General features: G+C 50.3%; 1 protein-coding gene across 1 annotated transcript in view; it reads left to right on the forward strand.

Annotated features, from left to right (window-relative positions):
* Nucleotides 1-22,640, forward strand: part of CRACR2A (calcium release activated channel regulator 2A) — a 102,319-nt gene that overhangs the window by 32,932 nt on the left and 46,747 nt on the right. Inside the window, exons 3-5 of the mRNA XM_044226772.1 lie at nucleotides 8,214-8,325; nucleotides 9,474-9,657; nucleotides 13,058-13,204. Of these exons, the coding sequence (XP_044082707.1) occupies nucleotides 8,214-8,325; nucleotides 9,474-9,657; nucleotides 13,058-13,204 (443 nt within the window). The remainder of the gene's footprint in view (nucleotides 1-8,213; nucleotides 8,326-9,473; nucleotides 9,658-13,057; nucleotides 13,205-22,640) is intronic.

The raw sequence follows: 22,640 nt of genomic DNA on the forward strand, positions 1-22,640 counted from the left end.
CCTTTCTGGCCTTTGCTTGCCATCAGACCCCGAGATTGTTTTCCCTCTCTGTCTCAGTAACTCCCAGGACTGTGGGAAATGGCGACAGCATCATAAGGGACTTGAGTAAGACAATGGAGGAGAACCTTTGGAGACAAAGTGGAAAGGCACCAGCCCGCGGCTTCACAACAGAGCCCCGAGCTATGTGTGCGTTCGGAGCAGACCCAGTGACAGGTGCAACAGCAGGAGAGGCAGGCCCTTCTGCAGCTCCTCTTATCTGACCTTCGCCCTCATGCCCACCGCACTCAGCCCCTTGTCAGTAGGTCCCAAGAGAGATACTGCCGAAGCCCAGTGCACACCATTGCCTGGCGCAGGGCTCAGCAACCTCTCTGTAACGGGCTAGAGAGTAAGGATTCGAGATCCTGTGGGCTGTGAGCACCGCCATGACCGCTCAACATGTTGCTCCTCGAGCTGCCACAAGCAGCATGTAAACAGATGAGCTCAGCTCTGTTCCAATAAAACTTTATTAATGGACCCTTAAAATTTGAATTTCATATGATTTTCGCGTGTCACCAAATATTCTGCTTCTTTTTTCAACCATTTAACATGATATTGTATGCCTGAAACTAAGACAACGTGGTATGTTAATTATACTTGAATAAAAAATGTAATAAAAATATAAAATCCATTCTTAGTTCCATGGCCATTAAAAAAAAAAAAAAACAGGTGGTGGGTCCCACGTATAGCTCGGGGGCCTAGTTTTGCCAACCTCTCATCTAGCGCCTTTCTACCATTCGTGTCAAAAGCTTACTCTGGGGTCTTACTTAAGTCCTTCATGCTGCAGTCATGATTTCAACTGACATGAGTAAATAAAATGCATCCTCAACCAGAACAGGCTGCGAGCAGCCCTTCCCCAGCCTTCCCATCATTTGCTTGGTCAAGAGCATTTCGGGGAGCGGGGAAGGGATACATAGCCAAGCTGTTGGAAGGGAAGTCTTGCAGTGGTCAAGTTTCCTTTTTTAAAATTTAGCTTTTCAGAATATGCTGAGTGTGGGCAGGGGACTGTAGACCCTAGTGGGCACCAGCCGCGTGTGGGCTCACACTTGGGAGCTGTGAAGAGCTGAGCTGGTGACCTGGCAGAAAGGCGGCTGGTCTTTCTCCCCTGGGCCCCACAGGATGGTGTTTTCAGGCTTCGGGTGCTCCCAGAACTCTTCCACCATAGAATAGCTGCACAAAATGAGGGAAAAGACCAGGAGGATGGGGCCCGCTTAGCCTGCAAGTGAGCTCAGAACACCCTTGTTTTCAGTAGTTGACCCCCCAGTGTATTTCTGTCACTGGAACTCATTCCCCAAATCGCACTCCCCATGGAAAGTCAGACTCAATGCGCTTTGAGGAAATCTTGATCTGACATAACCTGTCCGTGAACTTTGTAATCGCCTTCATAGGTCTGCGGTCGTGGTGGCTGGTGGTGGCAGTTTTAATGGCGTGCTCAACTTTTGATTATCCCTTCTGGAAAGAAAAGGGAATTCACATTTGCCAAGGGTCAGCTCTGGGCCACATGCCTGGTGCAGCTCAGCACTTTGCTCTGGATATATCCCAGTTAAGCCCGCGGAAGCCCACTTTTTAATGAAGGGAGGAAGAGGTGTGGTAAATTTAAGGTATAAAGTGTAAATTGTAAGACATCCTTTGTATTTGACCCGGAGGAATCAAGCTGAAATAAACGTGGAGTTTCAGAGATACAGACTCAGCTGCATTCCTCCTCAGTCCTTGCTCCCGACCCAGGCAGGAAAAGGGAAGAGACCTCCTACCTGGCATCCGTGGCATTTATTCCTACCATCTCCTTTTTTCCCCGAAGCTTCTATGTACTGTGGACAGTGAAGCATTTGTAATGTTTAGTTCTGTTGGCTGAGAAAGTGCCATCAAGAGCAGTTCTGCTGCTGTTCTGTCTGGGGGAAGATGGGCTGGAAAGAAATACGGGGAGAATCATAACCCTCTCCTAGCCATCCTGGGCTCTCTGTGGGAACTCTGTGTGCCCCCCGGTCCACCTGGGCATAACCTCCAGGCATCTGTCTGTTGCCCATCACTCCTGCACAAAGCTGCTTTGCCAGGAGGTCACCCCACTTTGGTTGGTGACCAGCTCCTCAGATCTGGCTGCCACCACCTTGCTCACCCTCGGCTCCCAGCCCAGCCTCACGGGAACTGGGAGAAGAGCTCAGAAGACACACACACACACACACACACACACACATCCAGCCACCAGGAAAAGCCCTCTGAAGCAGGGAATGGCTCTCAAGGAAGGAGAGGCCACGAGCTACCTGGCAGGACCAACCTAAGGGCTAGACGAAGCGGGTGGAGAAGCAGAGTTGAACAAGCCCATTCCACAAGACTGCCACAGTGTCTGAGCCCCGGCAGTATGGAGCCAGCCCACTCGGATAGAGCAGGGACCACAGAAGGATAGGAGCAGAGTCCAGGAGAAACTTTTTCCTTTGAGGACCCTGGTGCAACTTGGAGGGACCTGAGGCAGGCTGCACGGAGGGCAGGGGTACAAGCCTTAGGCTCAGGCCCCAAGTGCAGACATTCTACCGTAGGGTCGGTGGATGGCAGAACCAGTCTGTGTGAACAGACTGGAGGCAGCGGTTTGAGAAATCTCCCTCCATCCTCTAGGAAGAACCTCTCTGGGTTTCATGGGGATTACTCCAGGGCAGAATTGGGGTGAAGACTGCTTTGTGGAGTGAAGTCTACTACAGTCCTAGACAAGCAGAGTCATGAGGCTGAGGGCCCCAAGCAGAAGTCGGTCCAGCCTCCAAGGGACAGAGAGACATGAGAAGCCAGGTTGGAGGGCATGAAAGAACTCTTTCAGCCCAGAGAGGGAGACGGGGTCAGCATGGGCAGGAGATCTCTCTGAAGAAACCTAGAGCCTCAAAATCTCTGTTTCCTTGATTTTCCCAAGTGAAATGATGACCTACCAAGGCCAGGTACCTGCCTCCCAACACTGCCTAGAGTTCCTAGACTAGCCAAACTGTTAAAAATCATCTAGGAGTTGGCAAACCAACCAAATAGGTCCTATTTGTGCAAATTAAGTTTTATTGGAACGCAGCTCTGCTCCTTCATTTGCATCCCCGGCAGCTTTGTGCTACAATGGCAGAGCTGAAGAGCTGTGACAAGGACCCAGGGGCCTGCACAGCCTAAAATATGTACTATCTAGTCCTTTACAGAAAAAGTTCCATGGTTCCTGGTTTAGGTTAACAAGAAGACTTTCTAGGATTTTTAGAGCAAATTGAACCAAGTTTTAACCCTGAATCTGCAAATTCACGTAGTAGTGGTATGTGAATTTGTGTGAGTCGCTTAAGCCCCCTGGGCCATAGTTCCTCATTTGTGAATTATTTATAGTGCCTCCCAGCGTTAGAAGAGAATTAAATGAGTGTGTGCACGAGAGCACTTGGCCCTGAGGCTAGGACCTGGAAATCCCTCCATAAATGTGCATGCATGTGTGTTGGGAGAGTGAGGTGGGGACTCGCGCCCCATGTCTCATCTCAGTCCTTGATGTCCTCCACACTGTGATTTTTTAAAATTGTGGCAAAGTACACACCACATGAAATTTACCATCTTAACCCTTTATAGTGTGCAGCTCAATGACATTAAACACATTCACGTTATGCACCCTTCACCATGGTCATCTCTAGAACTCTTAGCATCTTCCAAGATGGAAGCTCGGTGCCCATTAAACACTAACTCCCATTGCCTCCTGCCCACAGCTCCTGGCAACCACCATTCTACTTTCTGCCTCTATGAATTTTACTACTCTAAGTTCCTCGTATAAGTGGGGTCACACAGTATCTGACCTTTTACAACTGGCTTATTTCACTTGGCGTGATGTCTTCAAAGCTTATCCATGTTGTAGCAAGGCTCAGAATTTCTTTCCATTGTAAGGTTGGCTAATAGTTCATTGTACCTGTCTGAATACCGCACGTTGCTCATCCTTTCCTCCCTCAGTGGACACTTGGGTTGCTTCATGCCCTTGCATGAAAATAGCGCTGCTATGAACAAGGGTGTGAAGTACTCGGAGTCCCTGATTTCAGTGCTTTAGGGATGTAGCCAGAAGAGCAATTGCTGGATCACAGGGTAATTCTATTTCTAATTTTTTGAAGAACCACAATACTATTTTCTAGAACAGCTAAAACATCATACATTGATTTTAAGTGCAAGTTGTCTTATGCTTCCTTGGAGATAAGGAAAAGGCGCTCATGCTGAAGAAGGAGCCGTCCACTTGTCCCCAGCTGGTGCTGTGTTTGTTTGTGTCTGGTCCACACCACTGGGGCCATTTTGCTTCTTAGAGAACATTTGGTGATGTCCAGAGATATTTTCAACTGAAACCACTAAGGAGGGAGGTGTTTCTGGCCTCTGCTGCTGCATATCCTATAATACCCAGAACAACCCCCTTCCATCCCGCAACAAAGAAGGAAGCATTCCAAGATCTCAATAGGGTGGAGGTTAAGAAACCCTAGGCTACACCGAACAGCCTGAACCAAACACGTGAAAGCACAAAGCTTTAAAGGTAGATTTCATCTCTTGTACCTCGAATTCGCATCCTGAAGATGTTTGGTACGAGAAGAGAATGGTTGGTGCTGAGATGGAGATCCGAACAGGATGTCATAGAAGCCTCCAAAGGAGGGAGACTTTAATTCTGGCTGTAAAGTTGGATTTCTTCTGGTTCTCTCTCTCTCTTTCTCTCTTTAAAGATTTTATTTATTTGAGAGAGAAAGAGGACGTACAAGCAAGGGGGAGGGGCAGATGGAGGAGCAGACTCCCCGTCAAGCAGGGAGGCCAGCTCGGGACTCGATCCCAGGACACTGAGATCACGAACTGAGCTGAAGGCAGACGCCTAACCCACTGAGCTACCCGGGTGCCCCTGGTTTTCTCTTTAATGAGTTTCCCAAAGACACGTTGGAGGCTGTGCACCCATTCATTTTCAGCCGCAAAATGCGTGCTACTGGCCTTGTGGCCAGGAAGGTTAGGGGCTCTGGCTGATGAGCAGCAGAAGACAACATTTCTCTGTGGTTCTGGGAGTCCCAGCCATTGGCACTGCTGCAGGATTGCTTCCTGTTCCAGGTCCTGGAAAATGTCCTATCTACAAGACCTTGCCGAGAATCAGCAGGTGTGCTCCTGGTCACAATCGGAAGCATGAGAGTCCACACCAGTTCTCCCTAGATAAGAGTTTGGGGTCTCCTGCCATCACTCTTAGCACTCAGTTGTTTACTCGTTCATTCAACAAGTATCTGAATACTCCACGTGGGTCAGCACTGAGCTCCCCGGGAACAGGATAGTGAGTGAAAATGAACAGGGTCCCTGCCTCAGAGCTTCCAGTCCACTGAAGGAGCAGACATTCATCAACTAGTCGCATCTTTCAGGATACAAAATACAAGCTGACCCGAGACTGGTGAAAAGGAACTTGTGTTTGGGGGACTCACACAGCCTGGCCTGCCCCAGGGGCTGCAGAGCCTCAGTGGGGCAGGAATTCAGAGCCAGCTTGACGGCAGTGGAGGGAGGCAGGTCTGCAAGGAGCAGTGGGGTTCTACAGAGCTCCGTGGGCATAGGGCGTGTTGGCATAAAGAGGGCAAGCTGACTTCCTCCCCATGGCTCCTCCTTCCCCTGCCTGCCTTTCCGGATGGGAATGGAAGTGAAACGGGATGTACAAAGGAAACAGGATCTCTGGAAGCCTGGGGCACGGCGCTGCTGGCGAGAGAGAATTTGGGTGGTAGCTGGGTAGGCGGGGAATGGTTCATGCCCAGTAGGGAATTCCAGAGAGAACATGGTAGAGTACCATTTGACTCTAGCTGAGGCCCTGAATGCGAAATCAACTCTTTAATCCCAGCGCTGGTCTCCACTGTGACTTTAGGCAAATCTGGAGCCTTGCAGGCTAGCCGATCGGTGGAATGAATCATCTTGTCCCCCTTCACTCTGCTTACCTCAGTTGAAAATGTAGACACCAGGTGCCCAGGGGACAAGACCAGAATGAGCTGGTTTTACACGGCTTACAGGTCCTGAGAACAGAGATAAATAAGAGATGATTATGGTGATTAAGAATCACAGGAAGGGTAAGAACTACAGGGAGGATCTAATATCATTTCCCCAGCTTCACTGACAGCAGAAAGAGGAAACCAGCCTGAGTTGTAGACCAGAGAGCCTGGGATTTGGTGATGGAGGGATTTGTGCTAGACTCAGGAATGGAGCCTAAAGGTGGGGTATGACAGCTAAAGAGAGGAAGGGTCCCCACATGTGGGGTGGTTTTGGTGAAAGGCAAAGGGAGGGTCCCACCAACCTCGGCAGCCCCCTTGCAGCCATTTCTAGCTTTAGCACACCATGGATCAGATTCGGCGACCGCAGGCTGACGGCGGGGAGGGAGGGAGGACGGCCCCGAGGAATGAACCAGAGTCCAGAGTCGCTCGGGCTTTGACTCTCCCTCCCATGTGAACCCTTTGGTTTCCAGTGGAGCTAATAAGCCTCCTCCTTGTAAAATTGACTCACTCCTCACCCCACATTCTCTTATTGTGGCTTTTGAGACCGTTGGTTTATGGATTGTTGATAAGCCTGCGATTCTGCTGTATGCTAAGCAGAGGCACTTCTAGAATCTTTGCACACACTCTCACTCCCTTCCTTTCTAAAAAAACTCATTCATATTTAATTCAGTTCCCCTAAATGGCTTCCGCATCATCCTAGCTTCCCACTTTGTAATGCATCGCAGTCTCCCTTAATGTACGACCTGCCAAAATAAACTTTATGGCTTATGAGCTAGAAGATTGCCATCGGATCAAGCCAAGTGTTCTTGCAAGTTATGTTATGGGCTTTCACACCTGCCAGCTCGTTTTCATTGTTCAGATGGGTATACATCTTCCTTCCTACAGCCCCGTGTTCCTTGTCTTCAGCTGTCAGTCACTTGCATGAGGGCAATTTTGTGTAGCTGTCCCTTAGGTAACAGGGAGGAAGGGGGAGGGTCAGCTGGGCCATAATGAACTCCCTTGGGGAGTCCTCGTTTGGAATCTTAGGTTATTAGGGTCTAAGAGAACACTCGCTTCAACGATGCAAATCAGCCTTGGCCTGGGGCCACGGCACATCAGGCAGAAGGCCAGAGGGAAGCATCAGGAACTCAGCCACTGGCTCCTCGTACCAGCAGCTGTTCCCTGCCCTCCCATCCTGTGTGGTCCTAGTCAGGCCAGGATTCATCTTCAGTGTTGATTTATAACTTCCTTGCACACTGTCTTGTCCACTTCCCCTTTAGAACACACATGGTCTTGTGGGGGTTGATCCCTTAAGCCAGGGGCAGTTAACATCCTTTTGGGAATTAGTTGAGAACCAGTAGGAAGCAGAAGAAGGGAGCACAGCCTGGAGTGACGGGTGTGGGTCACTTACATGGAAGAAGGGGGCTTACCCAGCATCCCCTCGGAGCTAAAGGATCGAAATGTGTGTCCACAGAAACTGACAAACTTGATGCTAGGGCCCAGGGATCGTGAGTGCCTCCATCAGGGAAGGCTTCTGAGAGTGTGAAGCCTACCCACATCCTAGCAGGGGAGCTGGCATGGCGGGGCGGCAGGGGGTGCGTGGGGAGAGTAGGGAAGACTGACAGTGAAGCCTCACTCCTCTGGCATTCACTTGCTGAGAGGCCTTAGTGGGTCAGTGGATCTCTCTGTCTCTCTCACCTTCTCTGCCTCTCTACCACCTTTTATTGAACATGCACTGGGCCTTGTTCTTTATGTTTACTCCCTTGTTTCACCTGACACTATGTCACGCAGCTATTATCCTACCACAGGAGTCAGTTCTGAACCTTTTCCATCCTTTATGGTTATGAGGAGGGACAACTTCAGAGTCAGACCTGGATTTGACTCCTGGCATTGTTACTTATAGGCTGGGGGACCTTCGGGCAGGGAACTTGAACCTCACTCTTCATCTATAAGGTGAGATAATAATGCCCGCCTAAAGGATTATCATGAGAATTAAATACAAATACACCTGTTTATAAACTTATTGATAAACACATATTTATAAATCTAGCAAACTGCCTTGCACACCAGTAGGCACCCAATAAATAGTCAAAGCATTCAAGGGAGAGAGAAGGGCGGTAACGGGGTCTTTGTAGGACAGGGCCAACTCTAGACCCTTCCGGCAGCAAGCTCTGCAGTTCCAGGGCAGCCCTCCCTGATGATCTGAATGTTGACCACCGCAGTCTGGATTGTTTGCAGAGGCTCCATGAAGAGTTACCACTCAGCCTGGAGGAACTGGAGGATGTATTTGATGCCCTGGATGCTGATGGCAATGGCTTTCTGACGCCAGAGGAGTTCACCACTGGATTTAGTAAGTTCCAATGGGTTCTGGGGCCCCAGGGTATTCATCTACCTAAAGCTGTGAGAGGTTCCCGCATTCACTGCCAGATCTGTGGTCTGTATAGCCCAGGCTTCCTTGCCCTCTGGAAGTTTCCAGGCTCTGGATTATTTGGGCCTCCTTTCTGCGTCCACGTCGGCTGTTTGTACCACTGTTCTCTCCATGCTCACTACACGGTCACGGCCAGATCCCCTCCCACCTGAGAAGGGCAAGTTTGGCATAAAAGGGGGAACCAAAATGAGATTTCCAGCCTCTACATCTCCTTTTCTTTCGATGACACCAGTGCACAACACAGTGGGATGGCTGCCTGGTTCATTTCAACCTGGGTCTGGCTGAGTTTTCCAGGTTGAGGGGAGCCCACCACCAGAGGAATTTCTGGAGTGTTTGAATAGAGCAGTCATTCTCAAGGTACCCAGGAGGAAGGAGAACAGAAATTCACGAACAAGATCGATGAACCAGATACACCATCCGATGAGATATTGACCAGATATTGATCAGATATTGATCAGAGCAGGGACCAGTATGGGTCAACAGACAAGTTTCACCACACATCTGCCTTACACAAAGTACCGTAGAGTTTGTCCAGAAGAACCCGAGGCTCCTCCTGAGCTCTAGGAGCTTGCAGTCACCTCGAGAGCATGAGAGAGACTGCCGTGTGTTGCAGGCGGTGTGAGTATGGAGAAGGTGCATCCAGAGTTGCAGAGTCACTTGTAAACGTGGACCACCATGGTCCTGGTGGTGGGAATGGCTCGATGATGTCATGGAGCAGTCAGGCTGCTGCTGGAGGTCGATGGAGGGGAGGCTCCGGTTGTGTAGAGAGGAAATCAAGGAAGACATGAGCTCTAAGCCAGACTTCAAAGGTTTGAGGACCACAGAGGTGCGATAACACTGACATCCATTCCCAGGCTCTAGCATGTCTCAGAATCCCATGGAAGTGACAAAGTCCCCAAACCCGAGAGATGGTGTCCAAAATGTATGCTGTAGTGGTGGTGGGGGGCAGCTCCCCTTTTCTTCTCTCAAATGAGCCTCCGGTGATTTCCGGCAACTAAGAAGGAAAAGGTCTTCCTGGGTGAGTATTTAGGGATTGCCCGATTCAGATCCTTGTGCCGTGTATCCCCCAGGTCACTTCTTCTTCAGCCAGAATAAGCCGGGTCAGGAAGAGGCAGGTGAACAGGTGGCCCGGCTCCAGGAAGAGAAGGTGTATCAGTCCAGGGGGGAAGAGCACGTGGGCGACACGGATGAAGATGAGGAGACCCAGTTCCAAATGCTGATGGACAGACTTGGAGCCCAGAAGGATTTTGAAGAGTAAGTGGCAACAGTGATCGGGGGAGGGGGCCCCACCCAGGAGCCACCTTCATCTGCCCATGCAACATCCACATTTGTTCAGAGCTCAGCCAGGCCCCAGATTCTGGGCAGCCAGCTAGAAGACTTGCCCCTAAAGCCTGCCCTTGGCCAACACTTGTCTCTGCTTTTTTCATTTTCTCTTGGGAAACGGTGCTCAGCCCCTACCTTCCCACTCTCCTCACTCCTACCATATGGCATCAGCACAGTCCTTGGCTCCCTGAGGAACGCTGGGCAGCAGAGGGCCGTGCCAGACCTGGAGGGGCTCTCTGTGCATTTTGCTGGGGTTCCCCCATTCCTGCCAGCTCACTAGCATTTCCTCCTCCCCCCGGAGCCAGCCCCGGGTCTCAGGGGCTGCAGGACAACCTAGCCCGCCCTGCAGTGGCATGCTCCTGTTTGAGGCTTCTCACGTGGCCGCATCTGCCCACCGTGCTCCGGAGCCAGAGCAAACCCGTCAGGAAGCCGAGGCGGGAAATTAACCAGTTTTTACCAGCCCACCGCTTGGATAATCAGCAACTCAGCTGAAAATTTCAGATGGCTGGAACATCAAATAAAACATAATACCCCCATTTTTTTTTCCAAAATGCATCTGACATTTAAAATGAAATGAAATAAAAATAGGACGAAATAAAATAAAAAGTGAGGTTGCAGCTGGTGGAAACCAGTGGCCTAAAAACGCGGAACACTCTTCTCCCTTTTCCTGTTGCCTTGCACCTTTCTGTTTCTGGGCTTCTCGTCTTGGCTTGGATGTGTGTTGCCGGAGCGGGAATGGCCTAACGATTGGAACTCTGATGTGTCCCGAGCTTGGGAGAAGAAGGAACTGTGGCTGAGGATGATAAAGAAGTGGCGGGAAAGGAGGGGCCTGCACACAACACGCAGGCCAGAGCAAGAATCTGTCGCTCTGTGGATTTTTGAACCAACAATTCGGTAGACTGCGTCAGAGTTGGGAAAGGACAGGCGGAGGCCTGGGAGAGAGCCCAGGGAGAGGCCCTGGATGGGCAGTGCACTTGCCCCCAGGGCGGGGTGGGGGGCCATCCCAGGACCCCAGAATCATGACTTGAGCAGAAGATGGACGCTTAACCATCTGAGCCCATGGACGGGGGCAGGTGGGTGGGAAGCATGGTAGTCAGACACCCCACTCAGCTTCTCTGAGGACAAGATGTTAGAGCCCAGGGACCACTCAACAACCCTGGGAAGCCTCCTCCTAGAGGAGCAGGAGGAGAGGGCAGTGTGCACAAGCCATGGCACTATCATGAGAGAGAGGCACCTCTCCACCCACCTGTCCGTTTGGGGCCAGCCCCCTTCCTGGCAGGGCTCTCAAAACAGAGTTCACCCGATGTTCCTCAGAGGGCCTGACAGAGGCCAGTGAGGAACTGAGCCAGCATGAGGCATCCTGGAAGAGAAGGCTCTAGGGAAGGCTTCAAGGCTGGTCACAGAAATTGATATGCAGAAAATGGCGGCCAGCACTCTTCATCCCCACGGAAGCCAAATGGAAGACAGGGGGCGGGTGTTGCAAGAGGGGGATGGCAAGACCACCAGGCCCCAGAGAACATAAAGGAAGCTGTGAAGACTTCGGAGGTCTTCAAAGATTCACTCCCCAGAATGGCTTGTGTGTTGTTCTGGAAGCAGGCAGATGGGTCAGCTGACCTCCTAGAATCCTGTCTAGCCCTGCCCCCTACACCCTTCCACAAGGAGCAGAAGCTGAAGACCAGGTGTCTGGACTCCCGGTGGTCCGACTGGTGGAGTGATTTGGCAACTTATGGAACTTGACTTATTTTTCATCAAGAATTGACAGATTCGTCCCTTCTCCAGAAATCTGGGGGCGGGGGGGAGGTAGTGTGGCCATGACGAGGTGGTTCAGAGAGCTTTGGAAGAGGGTCGGGTGGGTCTGCAATTCTCACTGGAGGATCTAGCCAACTGTCTGTCCCGGCAGGAGCTTGACAGATGTGAACAGACAGACCGAGGTGGACCTTGATTTTATAACTTGTGTACATCATGAGGGCATCAGTCTGCCGCAGCCATGGGAGGCCATCGTCATATGTCTCTGGGATCCTTGTATCATACCATCTCCACTGTATCTACAGGACAGCAAAGTTCTGGGAATGGAAAAGCTCCTCCCTCCCCATCCCTTGTTTCCTGGATCACCTCTTGTCCTCTCAGCGCTGGGTTCCAACAAATAAGAAGTACTCATTGGGTGATGGGTGGATGAGTGTTCCAGATGAGCCGGAGGATAGCAAGGGAAGGAAGGAGGGAGGGGCAATGGATCAAGTATCCAAGTATCCATGGGGCAAGTATCACTTCTGAGGAAAGTTGCTCAAATATAGGACTTGACACACAGGAACAGAAAGTACTTTATTCTTTATACTGAGGGTTCCCGGTGGTAGCTACCCTCAGATCGTAGTGGTTTCACAATTTAATGGGCTGCAGACCAGATTGTTCTCAGGCTCTGCGTGATGGTTGGCCGTAGATTTTCGAGTTTCTCCAGAGACGGAGCGCCTGGTCCCCGGTGTGTGCCGCCGCCTCCTTCCTGCCCCCAATCAGTGAGGCCCCGTCTGTCTCTGTTGCTCTGCGATACGCATCTGCCCAGTTGGCTGGGGCTGGGGCTGGGGAGGGGACATGTCACTCTGTGTCTTTGTCTGTCTGCCTGTCTGTGTCCCTGCCAACTTTCTATTTGTCGTTCCGTGTGTGCACACATGCGCCTTGCAGATTTGCGCCTTCCCTTCCTTCTGCCTGTCAGTCATTCCCGGTGCCACCGGGCCCCAGCGGGGTGCTGCGTATTCTCTCCCGTTCCCCATGGTGACAATTGCCTTCTGCCATCCATCAGATGGCATGTCTTTACCTCTCAGCTGTGAAGCCTGTCCTTCCTGGGGCGACAAGCTCTCTCCTTCAGCTTCACGGCATTTGTCCTCACACACACCAGGCTCCTGTCCTCCTCTCCTCTTCCTGACATTTTTTGATGCTCCCAGCACGCGGCTGCGCACGCTCAGCGCCACCTGCCCATCGGGAAAAACCAGAGAGTGGAAGCAGGGGAGCGCTGGGTGAAGGGGGCCGACGCAGGAGCCAGGCAGCCCGAGTTTGACTCTTGACTCCGTCCTTTGTCAGCCGAGAGATCGGAGCCAGCTCCCTTCCCCCCTCTTCTGAGGGTTAGCAGAGCCTCAGCCCCACAGGTTACCCTGAGGGTCAAATAAGCAGATAGGTGTAGAGTACCTAGCATACAGCCAGCACTCAATAAATGATAGGCTTAGAGTACCTAGCATACAGCCAGCACTCAATAAATGCTAGCCATTCGTTCTGGCTGTCAGTTTCACATCCAGGAACCATGGTGTTGCCGCACTCGGATAAGAACGCCCCCTTTTTCTTGTAGTGAAAGTGACATCAAGCAGCTCTGGTTACGGCTGAAGAAGGATGAACCTCACTTACTGTCCAGCTTCGAGGATTTCCTGACCAGGACCTTCTCGCAGCTCCAAGAAGCTCACGAGGAGAAGAACGAACTGGAGTGTGCCCTGAAAAAGTAGGTCCCATCCAGCCATCGGCTGTACACGTGTGGGAGAAGCAGAAGCGTGAAGTGTGCTTTCTCACTCCGCAAGGCCTCCCTGTCGCGGTCTGCCAGCGTGGGCACGGGACCTGTGGCTGTCATGGGATGTGGGTTTGTAAGCCCTTGCTCACATCGATCAGGTCCTCACCATAGGCTAGGCACTACTTAAACATATACACCAGCTCATTTCGACTGTTCACTGTTATGTGCATTTTATAGACAAGAATGTCGTGGTTCTGAGGGGTGAATGACATGCCCTGGACATAGAGCTTGTAAGTGGCAGAGTCAGCCCTCCAAGCAAGATAGCCCAGCTCTGAGACTGGTTGGAAAACCTCTCTCCCTGCCATTAGACAGTGAGGCCCCGACACCCTGGGGTTGCCCCCCAACTGGAGACCAGCCCTGGGCTGAGTCTCCTCTGAGTCCCCTCCTGACCACTCCCTGGACCCTTACAGCCTCACTTGGTCCTGCTGCCTCCTGGCCACCAGGGCCTCTGCAGTCGTTCGTGATTTCTAGTTCTCCTCGAGGAGGCAGCCCCAGCAAGGTGAGCTTTGACCTGAAGCCTGGCATAGCCATCCTTGAGCCGCAGACGTGGGGCCCGCCACATGGATGTTCATCCCGCTGTGGGAACAGGTGCTGCGCGTGTCAGTAGTCCTCACATGCACCTGGCGATGGGAGCCCGCACTTGGTGAAACACGGTAGAACTAAGGATGTTCGTTATCCTGAAGGTGCGGCCAAAATGCAGGGGTGGGTCTGGACAGCCCTTGGAAGCTGTCCTCCGGGTAATTCTGGCACGTGCTCTCATCCCTGCACAGAGTCCTTGACTGTTCCAACACAGACCATGAGCCCTTCCTTGCAAAACTCCTGGTGGCCAGCACTGCCTCCTGGCGGTAGGGCTTCAGCGCCCAGGCAGCTAGACTTCGGCGTCCTCGCTGACACGGCCTTGGTGGAGAGCACACAGGCCCTGATTTAGAAGGAGACCCCCACGTGTCTTACCACATAGATCCGCTATCCACATATTGCCCCTAGTTCCTTTGCTTCTCCTGCTTCCTCCAGGTCAACTCTAAAAAGAGCTTGTTGGGGTCCACTGTGTATACACAGGTCTGGAAAAAAAGAAACTTCAGGAGCCTGAGTTATGAGGAAGTTGTGGCCAAGTAGTGCTGGGGAGAGCACAGTTTGGCTGGAGGAGAATCGTGAGCATTCCGGGTGAGGCTCCCAAAGCTCAGAGAAAGGAAGGGTGGAGGCTTTATCTCTGCCCGGCTTTTAGCTGATGAAGCTGTGAGTCAGGACAGATTGGAGTTTACATCTTGGCTCTGCCGCTCACTAGCTGTGTGACTCAGGCTAAGCTCCTCAGCCTCTCTGAGTCTCAGCTTCCTTATGTGTAACATAGGGATGAGAACAAAATCAATATTGGATGCATGTTAAAATAATGATCCTTATTATTTTAAGTAAATCTGTTTGTCAGTCTTAGACGATTCGCTGGTGCAAGTGGAGCGTTTGAGCCTTGGTACGAGCAGTGGTAAACTTCAAAGTTCCCTCTGTCTTTCCAGACAATGTGGTGTAGAGCCAGCAGGCTTGGCATCACCTGGAAATTTCTTAGGAATGCACAGTCTCAAGCCTCCCCCAACCCGTACTGAGTCTGCGTTGTGACAAGATGTCCAGGTGCTTCGTGTGTGATTTGAGAAGTGGGGAGCAGGGAATCAGCTTTGCACTTAAGTCACGTGTGGCTCTGTGACCAGCTAGCTCTGTGACCTTGCTCAAGTCTCTCGGCCTCTGTGAGCCTTGGTCTTCTCACCTGTATTCATTTCTGACCCTCCCTGCACCCCCACTTTCCTCTGACCCCAGCATTGACCATCCCAAGGGGCTACACAGTCAGGTAGCACATCGCAGAGAGGAGGATACTCTTTGGTTGAGGATGAGAGTGGCCACAGCCTAGATGGGCAGCAGTGACCCAACTCACAGCCTGGAATCTTTGCTGCAAGGTGCTTGTCTGCTGGCCTGCACTCCCACAGGGAGAAAGCCATGCCCTTGTCTTGTTGCAGAACCGGTGAGCCCTCATATTCACCCTGAAGTGGCCTCTTTGAGTGATTTGCCCTAATTTAATGATTATTAAAAAGGTCTTGAGAGGAAAGTCAAGGTCACTCTCTCCTGCATGCGCAAAACAAGCTTGGACATAGGTTTCAGCCATCCATACCCATCCTCCACCGATATCCTTGCTACGTGCACCTGCGCTGGGTCAGCTGAGGGAGTCCCACTCCTGGCTGGGCAGCTGTGGTAGGACTGGGGATTCTTGGGGCTCCCTGGCCAGACCCACTTCAGGGGTATTCTCTGGGTGCAAAACCAGAAACCTGCAGGCTGCAGTTGAGCAGAGCACTAAAACAGAAGGCAGGAGAAACCTGAGCTCCGGTCCAAGCACTGCCACTGACTGCTGTGTGACCTCGGGCAACTAGCTTTTCCTCTCTGTGCATCAGTTTTCTTACTGGCAACATGAGAAAACGGGCTTGGTGTTTTTCAAACTTTTTCTGACTGTGATTCTTTAGAAGAAATGCATTTTTTTAAGTCCCAGACACGTCAATGTTAACATAACTGAAAATTTCCTGAAATGGAGCTCACCCTTACTACACGTGACACACTCTGACATTCTCTATTAAAGGCTCTTTTATTCTCTTGTCTTCTATGAAAGAAACAAAAAGGCTGGTCATATCCGGCTTCTGGATTATGACTGGACCAGATGATCTGTAAGGGTCCTCGGAGCTCAACAGTCAAAGAAGAAACTGGAAACCCTGACGGCATCTAGAATATTTAAATGGGAGTCTTGACAGATAACCCAGGGTGAGGTTAAGTGACTCAGAAACATCTTCTAGGAGATGAGTTGGGGAGTTTGGGGCTGTGTGTTTGCAGGCATCAGAGAGGGAGGAGAAAGGAAGAGCCCTTGGAAATGGCCTGACTCAGGCTGGAGTTGGGGGAATCCTGGCTACTGTCTGAACATCTCCCGGGCTCCTCCACGGGCTGGCTTTTCAGTGCAGGGTATGACATTTCAACTCCACCCAGAGAATGAGCCCCTGTCCCAGACAGGGCTCTTGTCATTGCTGCTGGGCATCCGGCCTGAGCCCCCGGGGACCCAGGACGCTGTCCCTCTTGCTCACCTGTAACAAGCCCTTGCTCTGTGCCTGGCTCTAAGTTGAGCACGTAGAACTCAGAGTCCCCATCTTCAGGGAGTTGATGATCACACTGATAAGGTCGAGCTCATACCCATAAAAATTCTGCCACAAAGCTGAGCTGAGAATTTCTGTACCGTGGAGAGTCCAGATGGTGTTGCCATTGGGGTCCCAGAGGCTTTTCTTTCCTCCTCCGCCTTTTGCAGACCACACATCTTGTTTCTGTCTCCAGTGGAGCCCAGAGAAGATGGGACTGAGAGCAGGGGTGGGGGGCGGACCCTGCCCCCAGGGTTAGAGCTTTGTTGCCCTGAGTGAACCAGGTCTACTCCAGCTTCCCTTCGGGTCTCTCCAGGTTCTGTGGTGGAGGAGTGTGCAGCGGGCTTGAGTGCCTGGGGAAAGCTCCAGATAGCTCCTGTCCTGACACCAGCTTCGGGGGCCCTCCACAGCTCATTGCCCTGGATTGTTCGGTTTGGTTTGGTTTTTACCTGCATGCTGGGAAGAGGGGAAAGAGGCCAGTCTGCGAGTGCTCAGTCTCCCACCCCCTTGTTTTGGGGTGGCGGTTGGGTCAGAATCCTGGGTACAGAGTCCACCGGGAAGTAGCCACAGCCTCACCGGGCATGGTGGGGACAAAGTCAAATGCAGGAACGTCGGGCTGAAGCCCGGTTCTCCCGCTGAACTTCAGAATCTAGAGGAGCCTCCACATCTCTCCCAGGGCGTGGAGGCTAGACTGTGACAGAGCGGAGCTCCCTTGTGTTCACCACACAGTAGCTCGGAGAACTTTACATTTAGCAGGACGCTTACAGTTTAGGGTTAAGAAGAACTTCGGGCCGTCAGAGTTACTGATTCCTGAGGCGCCTGGGTGGCTCAGTTGGTTAAGCTTCTGCCTTTGGCTCAGGTCGTGATCGGGGAGTCTCAGGGTCGCGTCCCACATCAGCTCCCTGCTCAGCGGGAAGCCTGTTTCTCCCTCTCCCTCTGCCCCTCCCCTGCTCACGCTCATGCATGTTTCTCTCCAACAAATAAAACTAATCTTAAAAAAAAAAAAAAAAAAAAAAGAAAGACAATTACAGATTCCCTTGCCATGGAAAACATCTTTCCAATTGTCTTTTCCTGGAAGACAAAAACAAAAAAACCAAGCTTCAGCTCTCCCAGGGATGGAGAGCAATACTGTCAAGCAGGCTCTATGCCCAGTGTGGAGCCCATCCCTGGGCTCTGTCTCACAACCCTGAGATCATGACCTGAGCCGAAATCAAGAGTCGGATCCAATTGACTGAGCCACCCAGACGCCTGGATTCTGACTTTTGACCCGAGTTGGTATCTGCTGGATACATGGCCCTCGATGGATTCTTTACCAGGATCTAACCCTGAGACTGGGGGTAAGGATGAATTAGGTAGCGTCTGGAGAGTGCTTTGGGGTCTTGGAGGAAAAGTGCTTTCTAGATCAAAGACAGGCCATGGGCCGTGCTCAGTCATCTGCTGCTCAGCTCAGCATCCTGGGAAGACCACCGAGGCTGCCTGCTTCACGTCATCCAGGGACCACACTTGACTTTGACAAGCTCAGCAACACTCCCCAGGGCCTTGTGGGAATCAGTTCCTCATCTGCACAGTCTCTCTGGTCCAGCTGGGTCAGGCCTCCGGCACTTTCCTGCCCAACCACTCTCCAGGCACTGGCTGTCTAGAGTGATGACCCTAGGCTCTGAGATGGTGTCCAGACCAGGAGGGAATGGGTCTTACAGCCTGACAGGCAGCCTGTCTATAATACTGGCTGCCCTGTTATAGCCTGAGAATTGGGATTCTGTAATATGAAGCTGCAGAGACATGAGAACCTTTGGGGGAGGAGGGTGACCTTGTCTCCAGATAGGGCAGCAAATAAGGCATCATATATATGGCAGGGGGGCCTTGCATCCCAACTGTGAAGGACCTGAGCTATGTGGTTCTCAAACGTTAGCCTGCTTCAGAATTACCAGAGGATCTTGGTGTACAGATGGATTCCTAAGTATCTTCCCTAGAGAGTTTTTGTTTGTTTGTTTGTTTTTGCCAGAGAGAGAGAGAGAGAGAGAGAGAGAGCACAAGCAGGGGGAGCAGCAAGCAGAGGGAAAGGGAGACGCAGACTTCCCACTGAGCAAGAGGCCCAATGCAGGACTCAATCTCAGGACTCTGGGATCGTGACCTGAGCTGAAGGCAGATGCTTAACCGACTGAGCCACCCAGCATCGCCCCCAGAGAGTTTAAATCCGTATGTCTCAGGGAGGGAGCCCAAGAATGTGTGTATTAGCAACACATCCCCAGTGGGTCTGACGCAGGCAGGCCACACACTGCCCTTTGAGAAATGCTAGACTGTTTCTCCAGAATGCGTCTGTCTGCAAAAGGTACACTCCAGGGTGACCTTCCAGTCTGGAATTTTAGTGTTGTTCTTAGGGTGAAGAGAAGAAGTTTTTGGTGAGGCATTTAAGTAATGATGGTATGGCCTAATCAACACATGTTTTTTATTGGTATGTTACCATCTGAGGCAGAAACACAGTGTTATCTGAAGCAAATTGAAAGGTGAGGCCGATCTGTGCTCTGTGTACACCATGAGCGTGATTGTACACCTGACTAATGAAAAATGGGTCGCTTTATAGGATGGGATAAAGCTGCAAAGCTGGTTTATTACAGGCAGCAGAATCTAATTAGGGAGAAACCATCCATCCTGAAAATCCAATTGGAGATTTTACAGTCTTTGCAGAATTTCACACAAACTCTTATGGTTTCCTTTCATTCAGCTTTACTCTAATCCTGTGTCGGGGTGGGGAGGGTTTGGGGGGGGACACGTGTGCTGCATGTATGTGGGTGTGGGACAGAGACAGAGACAGAGATAGGGAGGCAATTAGAGAGACTGAGAGAGACTGATTTCAGGGGAACTGGAAAACACCAAACAGGGTTTTTCTAGGAAGAGCTTCTCTTTGCTGTCCAGAGTCTGCAGCTGCCTCAAGAAGGCGGCAGGGGGCAGCAGTGAGTCTGAACACCGCTCCTGCCATTCCCACCCCAGCCACCAAGCAGGCTGAGCCTGAACGTGCTTCCATTTTCTTCTCTGGCAAATAGCAGGTTCGTGGAGACTTTTCAGGCCCAGGGTTTTCACTCTGGGCTCAGTGCCATGGGGTTGAGGGTGGGGGCGACATGGGAAAAGGGATCAAGCCCTTCCGGCAATCTTAGCCCTTTAGCCTTGGTGGGTCCGCCTGTTGGCCACATTCCTTGCTTCAGTTCCTGCTCAGCTCCACAATTGACAGACCCCAGATGGAATTTGGACTGTTGGCTATCCTGAACACAGACGTATGGCATTTCCAGTGTCAGCACTTAGGATGTCTGGGAGGACACATTGGTGACATGGATGGAACACGAGACTGGGAGTCAAGGCCGGGATCTCCCCTGTACTCAGACCCTGGGTACCACAAACTGGTCCCTTCCTTGCTCTGACCCTCTTTTCCTTTACGTGCAAAACAAGGAGGTTGGGGTTACATGAGCCCAGTCTCTTATGGGGAGGGAGACTCTTGTTCTCTTTACAACAGTCTTTCACCAGATTGTGCAAACGAGGAGATGTGTCAGACCACTGCCAAGGCCAGAGGCATTTCTAAGCTCTGTCTTGACTTCAAGCTCCTGTAATTTATCTAAAATGTAGAAAAATGCCATTTGTCCAAGGTCAAGATGACACCTTCATTTAGGGAAGGAAGGAACTACTTTTTTTCTTGAAATGATTTCAGACACCTCTGCCTAGAACCTAGAAGGTTGACCAGATAACTTTCTGAGAACTTCTGAAATCTGGACAGATTCTGTTCCTAAATGAAGGCCAAATGGAAACAGGAAACAGGGGAAGGATATTTTGACCAAGCCATACTCTATAGTAGGAAGGCTTTGGCCTGTTTGTCATTAGCTGGAACCCCAGTGGTACTGAATTAAAGATTTACTCCAGTGTGGTACCTTACCTCCGTGTGCAGATCACTTTAGGAAGGTTAATTAATTTTCACAGTCCCTGTGGGAGCCTGGCAGGGTAAATTATTGCTAGCTACATCTCACCTTCCAGTTCCCTGCAAATGATCTGCAAAGGCTTCTCAGAACTATGCCTTGTATTGTGTCTGCACCCCTACTCCTTCCCCACACATCCCTTCCGAAATCTCCAGTGCTACACACGTGCTTATAATTCTCTTTTATGGAGCAGGTGTCTGCCCCAGTCAGACACCCTGGGTGTCGTTCTGTCCTCTAAGCTGGACCTGGAGCTTTCCTTCTGGCTTCCAATAAGACTCATTCTTTCAGATCCATCACTGCCCTATGGTATCCTCAGTATATAATTGTTATTTCTTCCCTTCACTGTTGAAAATCTCCCTTTTCTGGACTCAACATCTCTCCCCCTGAGAACTCTTCCATCCTTCCCGCTACTGGAGTAGGGGGCTCTGTCCACTTCCCTCCAGGTAAGGCTCTGTGGTCCCAAAGTTACTATCAGCCCAAGCCAGGGAGGCACAGTGGGGTGGGGTGTACGGCACAGCATGTGGCTCCTTCCACAGGTTCCTTCCCTCCATGCCACGTTAGCAGTGAACTTGGTGTTCTTAGGTGCTAAAATCCTGGTGTACAGAGCCCATCCCATTGGTCTAAATTATTTTACCCAGCGTGTTACTTTGCAAAGGGCTTAACCACTAGTTAATGTGGATGGTGACGTCATGGCTCTCTCTTCTTTCCTGATCTGCCTCAGGTTTTGTTCTAACCCAAGCCTTCTGTTCCTTATGTCTCCCCACTCGCACACATGTCTGCTGATGCCTGATTCCTCTTCGTTTGCTACTTGCCTCTTGGTTCAAATCAGAAGGAATCATAAAGCAGCAACTCTTAAAAGGGAGTCCACAAGCCCCTGGAGAATCAGAGAACTCATTTACTTAGAATTTATTAAATGCATCCTATCAGCTATCTATTGTACTCAATAATTCCACATGCATTATCTTATTTAAACTTCACAACTTCACTCTGCAGTAGGCATTGGTATCTGATTTTCCAGAAACGGAAAACCTCACGGTCACTGAGGACATGGGACTTGTCCAAGGCCACAAAGCTTGTAAATGTCAGGATCAGGATTTGAACCAAAGCCTTTTACTCTCGGTCTAAGGAATTCTGAGCCAACCGTAACTGTCAACGGGTTAGAACCTAGACTACACTGGAATATGCTAGAGGCACTATCCAGCCGTTATATGCAAAGGCAAGAAAGTGAGGATAAATGTTGGTGCTCACGACTGTTCCGCTGCCTCCTTCCTACATTTGTCTCTCTGCCTCACCGAGAGCTCACGTCTCTTTCTCTCCCTTGTCTCTGTCCCTCCTCCCCCTGCATCTCCAAATAACTAGGCACAGATAGCAAACAAGGGAATAATGAAATAAATACTGCCCTGGGATGTGGGGGAGTGTTTTAAGAATGGCTAACAGAAATAGGTTGAATATTTATGCCCACATGGTACTAATAGCTCAGAGAGCTCTATTACAGACTGCTGTCTTTGTTTTATTCGATATTTTTACCAGTGGCAGGAACAAAGGGAGAGTAGGAAGAATATTTTGTAGTCATAAAAAATAATTTTTTAAATGTATGTATGTAAAGTAAAGTATGTGAAGTATGTAAAGTAAAGTATGTATGTATGTATTTAAAGAAGATACAACAGAAATAAATTTTTAGGCATCAAATAACAGCAGCAAAATAGGTAAGGCAAAAAACTTTGAGGAAAACAAAGAAAATTTGATTAAAAAAAAAAACAAGACTTAAGATTTTAGCAAACTTATCTAGGATTTGACACATTAGTCAGCAAAAAGTACTGTAGGTACGTAAAATATTTAGGACTACCAGGCGACAAGGTTAACTTAAGAGATAAATGCGAAGCTGTGTGCCCTGCACTAGAATACACATTTTTCTCATGGACGTTATGCAAAATGTGATAATGTTTTTGATTGCACAGGAAAGGTCATAGATTCCAAGAAGTACATACCCTACCAGTATATATATATATATATATACATATATATATACATATATATATATGTATGTATATGTATATATTTTACTAATACAATAAACTAGAAACCAGTAGTTTTTATATTAAAAAAAAAAAAAACTTTTTTAGGGGCACCTGGGTGGCACAGTCGGTTGAATGTCTGCCTTCAGTTCAGATCATGATCTCAGGTCCTGGGATGCAGCCCTGCATCAGGCTCCTTGCTCAATGGGGAGCCCATTTCTCTCTCTCTCTCTCTCTCTCCCCTCCC

This window comes from Neovison vison, chromosome 12, assembly GCF_020171115.1.
Source record: "Neovison vison isolate M4711 chromosome 12, ASM_NN_V1, whole genome shotgun sequence".
Lineage (NCBI taxonomy): Eukaryota > Metazoa > Chordata > Mammalia > Carnivora > Mustelidae > Neogale > Neogale vison.